This window comes from Petromyzon marinus, chromosome 41 (assembly GCF_048934315.1).
Source record: "Petromyzon marinus isolate PM22_M1 ecotype Great Lakes invasive population chromosome 41, UKy_Petmar_22M1.pri1.0, whole genome shotgun sequence".
NCBI classification, from domain to species: Eukaryota; Metazoa; Chordata; class Hyperoartia; order Petromyzontiformes; family Petromyzontidae; genus Petromyzon; species Petromyzon marinus.
Genome location: NC_133707.1, coordinates 4718712 through 4724711, shown reverse-complemented (window position 1 = coordinate 4724711; position 6000 = coordinate 4718712). Strand labels below are relative to the sequence as shown.

The 6000-nt window shown below is 41.6% G+C and overlaps 1 protein-coding gene across 1 annotated transcript in view; it reads right to left on the bottom strand.

The window, feature by feature from the left end:
• Positions 1 to 505: 505 nt before the first annotated feature.
• The window catches only part of CFI (complement factor I), a 28031-nt gene continuing 22536 nt past the window's right edge, over positions 506 to 6000 (bottom strand). Inside the window, exons 12-14 of the mRNA XM_032969243.2 lie at positions 5295 to 5566; positions 3631 to 3744; positions 506 to 2653 (exon numbers count right to left, since the gene is read on the bottom strand). Of these exons, the coding sequence (XP_032825134.2) occupies positions 2442 to 2653; positions 3631 to 3744; positions 5295 to 5566 (598 nt within the window). The 3' untranslated portion in view covers positions 506 to 2441. The remainder of the gene's footprint in view (positions 2654 to 3630; positions 3745 to 5294; positions 5567 to 6000) is intronic.

Below are 6000 nucleotides of genomic sequence, written 5' to 3'. Positions count from 1 at the left end.
TATATTTGGAGTTTGCGTGTCTCTCCCCCCATGGTCGCATGAACTTTTTATCCTCCGGGTTCTCAGGTTTTCCCCTCCACGTTTAGAATCAACATGACGCGTTTTAGAGAATACATTTCCACGTGATAACCCGCTTCTTTGAAGCTGTCATTTGTGGCCAGGTTGCTTGTGAAAAAAGCGCTATACAGCTCAGTGGGCTTTGTAAAATAAAAATAAAGTTTATAGTTATTTTTTTCTTTCGGTAAAGTCACCACGTAGAAGGAAAACAATAAAAAAAATATATTATTTTATTGTTTCCCTTCTACGGAAATAAATTAGTTAAGCAAACAGTCATGCCTCAACGTCCAAAAAAAAGTGAACGTTATCAAGAAGCCTTTTCACCTTTAACCACTGATGTCCCAATACCTGTCAATCAATGTGGAATGATATGCGGTGCACAATGTAAAAAAATGCAACTGATGTGTGTGTTTTTTTATGCAGAAATCAAACCAGGTTCTGTTAGGGGTATAGATGTGATTGTTTATTTCACTACAGTTTTGAACGTCATATTTTACTTTGAACCATGAACAGCACTGTGATCTGCTGCTGCTACTACTTCGTGTCATTGTTAAACAAGCAATCACACCATGCATGCATAAGGATTGGGGAAGCACCACAATCTCCTGGCGCTAATCAAGTCCGTGATGCCGTAATTCCTCTATTTATGATTTGTTCTCCATTTGAAAAGACTGGGTTATTATACACGACAGCGAATACGTAGGGTTTTATGCAATTTAAATTTGCACGATACAGTACTATGTTTTCACAATCGAACGAATAACGCGATATCACTTTCCCGTAACTTTGTAATCATATTTCACATCTCCATTGTATAATTTTTGTACTTTTTTGTACTCCCAGTACAAAATCAAGCTTCCTTAAAAAATATATTCTTGGTTATTTCGGTAAAGTCACGTAGAAGGGAAATAATAATAATAAAAAACACAGCAAGAAGATGTTGCTGTGGTTTCCACACCTGATGATGATTGCTTGTGCTGCAATCGAAACGTCATAAGAATTTGATTGTTTAATTTTTTATTATATTTTATTATTTCCCTTCTACGTGACTTTACCGAAAGAACCAAGAATATGAATCCCTGCAGTCACGAAAGCTTTACATCGAAATTTCCTTAAAGCTTCTTAAACTGCAGCCAACTCCAAATAAGTATTCAAATACATTGCGACTTTACAATGGCTAACCCTTTTGCAGCACGACAAATACGTGAGAGAATTAAAGTGAACTTGCACAACTAATGATACGAGCCACTTTGCCGTCCAGTTGTCCCGGCAATCTCTTGCAAAGAATTTCAATTCGGAGGGTAACACTGCAGCTATTCACCTGCACTTTTAATCATCGTGATATTTGTGATTTCGAGCACATTTTGTCACGTGTTAAAATAGGAACGAAACAAACAGCGACACACGCTACGAGACGATAATTTGCAAAAACGAACAATAATCGTGAACATTGTATGGTACGATGAATCCTAGTATTGCTGTGTCGCGTCAACTCTACGTGGATGCAATGACCTTAAATGCTAAAATTGTTATTTCTGCATTTACAGTTCTTCCCCATACGGTGTGTGTGTGGGGGGGGTCATGTGAGGGCAATGGTTGATCTGGGTTGTCGGGCTCACTGCATTGTCAACAACCCTGTAGCCTGATCTTGGTTAAATGGGGGGGGAGGGGAAACATAAACTCCGGGGTACATGACACAGTCATTCTTAACCTCCTTAGATTCAATGCTCAACAGAATTATCACCACCACCACCACGATGATCATCACAGTAGTTACAGTATTAAGGTTTTGTTGTCCTTCCCCGCGCCTCCGATTATCACGGTTGGTTACGTACGGTGCGAAATAGGTTCAACGTACTTATTCTTTGGTTCCTTCTTTACAGTCACGTATTCTTGGTTCTTTCGGTAAAGTCACGTAGAAGGGAAACAAAATTTAAAAAAATATAAAACAATAAAATTCTCACGACGTTTCGACTGCAACACAAGCAATCATCATCAGGTGTGAAAACCACAGCAAGAAAAATTTCTTGCTGTTGTGAGAATTTTATTGTTTTATATTTTTATTATTTTATTGTTTCCCTTCTACGTGACTTTACCGAAAGAACCAAGAAAATGAATCCCTAGCAGTCACGAAAGCTTTAAATCAAAATTTAAAGTCACGTAGTTAGAAATAAAATAAAAACAAATCACGACCTTTCGATCACAACACAAGCTGATCGAAACGTCGTGATGCGATCGAAACGTCGTGATTTATTTTTATTTCATTGCTAACTACGTGACTTCACCGAAAGAACCAAAGAATATGGACTCCTGCAGTCACGAAAGCTTCAAATCAAGATAGGTTCAACGTACGTTACGAGCCTTTAGCAGGAGTGGGCAGATGATCAGTAGTGCGGAAACAGATCTGTGCTCGTGTGCTGCAAGATCCAGTCATGGTAGTATGCCACCTTGGCGTAGACACCGGGACGATCTACGTTTCCGCAGCCATCACCCCAGCTCACTAAACCCCAAACGTACGCCTTTCCGCCTTTGTCGAAACAGACGAGTGGGCCCCCGGAGTCGCCGTCGCAGGTGTCCGCCGAGCCGTCATGCTTCCCTGCGGCAACGACCAAACCGGAGTAATTCGTTAACGTGGGGAGGGGGGTGGGTGGATAAACAGCGTTAGAATTCAGGCCCCGCTTTCGAGGCGGTAAATCTTGAGTGAAATTCATGGACAAGGTATGTGGAGCATTTTTTTAAATAAAATAATTCGCGGGAAATGTCGCGGAATATGTTCGTAGCAGACTGTCCCTGCCTGCTCTGAACATAAAGGAAATTAAAGGAATCATCGAATCACACGTACGTTGCACTTCTTTCGCACTGTACGTAGCCAACCTTGCTAATCGGAGGTGCGGGGAAAGGACAACAAACTGAATACAAAAAAACAGTTCTAAAAAAATGAGTTGTCAAACTAGATTTTAAAGTGGACAGCTCCAGTGGCTTCCTAATATCGGAAGGAAGAGCGTTCCAGACGGCCGCAAGAAGCACATATGAAAGCGCGCGACGGCTAGACACGTGACATCACCAAGATTTCACTTCATACTTTGTTCATCTTCACCATTTACATGACCACAGTCGGGGGACCTCTGTGACAAAATCGTAGCCTTTAAGTATGATTAAGCAAACGATTAAAACACGTCCATTCAACTAAAAACGCTTCACCGTATACACAAAACTCGTTATGCGTTGCCGTAGAGCATTGTGGGTAAAGGCAAATAAATATGAGCAGAACTCTGTTCTGGGTTTCAATGTACATTTTTTTTAATGTGCTTTAATTGCAGATCGTAAATATGAGATTAGGTGGGAGAGAAACCCAAGTCTTGCTATTCCATGCAGTTTGTAACGGTTAAATAAAAAAATGTGTTTTAGAATTGCTACATTCATGATTGATTATTATTTGATTTCGAGATATTTGGTTCACCTCAATTTTTTGCCATGAAGCCGGGGGCAATGAAAACGCTTGGGGTGCTAAACTTTCTCTTAGTTTGCTTATGCATAGCGACGTCACTGGACGCGACACAAAACTTCCGTTACCTGCGCAGTCCATCCCATCCATGAAGTATTGATTGTAGATATTGGAGCAGTTTGCGATGAGGTTCACGTCAACCCAGCGCAAGATATCGGGGTGTTTATTGGACGACTGCAAGTCTGACGGGAGAGAATCGGGCACTGATAAAGTAAGTTTAACATGCACGCCTGCGTGGGAAATATCATTCAAAAGTGATTTTTGGATCAGATACGTTTTTTTAAATGAAACAACATTGGCGTTTTATCTGTGTGGAAGGACACCCCCAAAATCAATTGAGACACTAAGGTAACTTTATGAATGCATATTTTAACAACAATATTTCTTTCGTGGAGTTAAGCATCAGAGATTATGGTAGTAGGTCCCTTACAAGACTATGGCACGAGTAATGGATGTTTAAGAGAGTACATTTTTTTAATCTCTATCCCAATTGTGCTCTGGACTTCATGCAATGAGACAAAATATCAATTTGTATCTATTTCAGAGCGGTTGTGAGCATTCGCGTTCGAGAATGGCCACATGGGAGACTCTGACACGTGGTCTATGTTCAACACATCGTGAAGCGGCACTTTCCCACCCGCCCTGCCACCCAGGGTAACCTCCGGGGGTAATTTTCGTTGAACGAGCCAAGCTGATATTTTAAATTCCGAGGGCTGAAATTTGGACGAATCAAACGCAAACCCAAATTTAATGTGATGGAGTTTTTGTTTGTGTTGCTTGTTGCGCAGTCATCGGTGGGCGGGCTGAGACCGTTAACTCGGCACGCTTGAGAATCCGGTTTAATCGCAGCTGGCTGAAGCCTTTGTTTTGAACCACAGGTCTCAGCGTGTGTCGGCTCACCGCTCTCATCACCTCCAGAGCAATAAGCGGCTAAATCTCGCACCACTCCTTATTGGGGGTTGTCACGATGTGGGGACACGACGTGTCGTGATTTCATTGTTTGTTTATATATATATTTGACCAATATTTCCCTACTAAATATTTTACGAAGTAACGAGCACAGATAATTAAAGTTCTCGGCAAAAAAAACCCATTGGCAATTCTTCTTTCGTAGGGATTGCAACAGATTAGCAATTTCAAAAATAGCACTTTGTAAAATGTTTTCCTCAGTAAATAATATTTATATTTTTTTACCAATATTTCCAAACTAAATTTTTACGAAGTAACAAGCATAGATAATTATTAAAGTTCTCGGTAAATTATTTTCAATATTAACGATTAAAATAGCACTTTGTAAAATATTTTCCGAAGAAAATTACCGTGAAGTGGTTTTGACGTCATGATTTTAGCAGCTTATTTAATTGTTTAATTATGCCTCGTGTAACTAACAGCACATGCATTATATGTGCTAAAGTTGCAATGATTAGAGGACGCGTGGTGGCCTTATGTTGTGTGAACTGCAGTCGAAGAACTTCAATAATCTTCACACCCGAAGTGCAGCAAAACGAAGAATCATCAACATGACAACGCAAAATACCGTTGCACAAAATCACGGGGGGGATTTATATCGCAATCATCGCCACACCGCGAAATTTACATCCTAACGCATCGTATCGTGAATACAATTCACATCACGGCAACCTTAACATTTTAGCACCTGCTCAGACGTACGTATTGAAACGTGGCACGCGCGCGTGTAAGTTGTCCGCGAAGTTCCTAACCGAGCACTCACCACGAGCAGTGCCCCAGCCCGACACGTAGCACGTATGATGCCTCTCGAACTGCAGCGGCGAGTGTGGGAGGCAGGCAGGTGACACGTACCGAGAGTACTGGTACTGCTGGTTGTACATGCGCAGCTTCAGCAGCGCAATGTCATGCTGGTTTGTGTTGGCGTTGTAGCCAGAGTGTATCGTCACGCTCTCCACTGACATGCTGTCTTGCGACGCTTCTTTCGTGTTCCGTGAGTGCTCGCCCAGACGCACGCGCATGTCCGCACGTCCGAATCTAATCGCCCAGAAAAAAATAATGAGAATGTGGTCAGTAGCTTCATTTCATGCCAGAACTCGGTTCCGGGAATTAGTTTGGCACTCAGCCATATCCATCTCACATTGTATTGTTCTGAGAATGTGTCTATAAACCTGTTCATAACATTACAGGAATAGAGGGTACAATCACGTATGGTTATTTTGCATATGTTTAGCTTGCACTCCAGTGCTAGTGCCTTACGCCTATGATGAGAAATAGTATCTTTTTTAATTTAGCCTGGAGTAATCCGATGAGCTATGAAGCTCTTTTTCACAGATGTCCTACTCCAAGCCAGCTTAGCAGCGTTGCGGAAAATACCGAGCGAGGAATGATTCCCTGGCTGTTATTTTATGCGAGAATTGGTACGGTGGCTAGGACATGTTAACTACCTCGCCTGGTATACAGGATGCCGT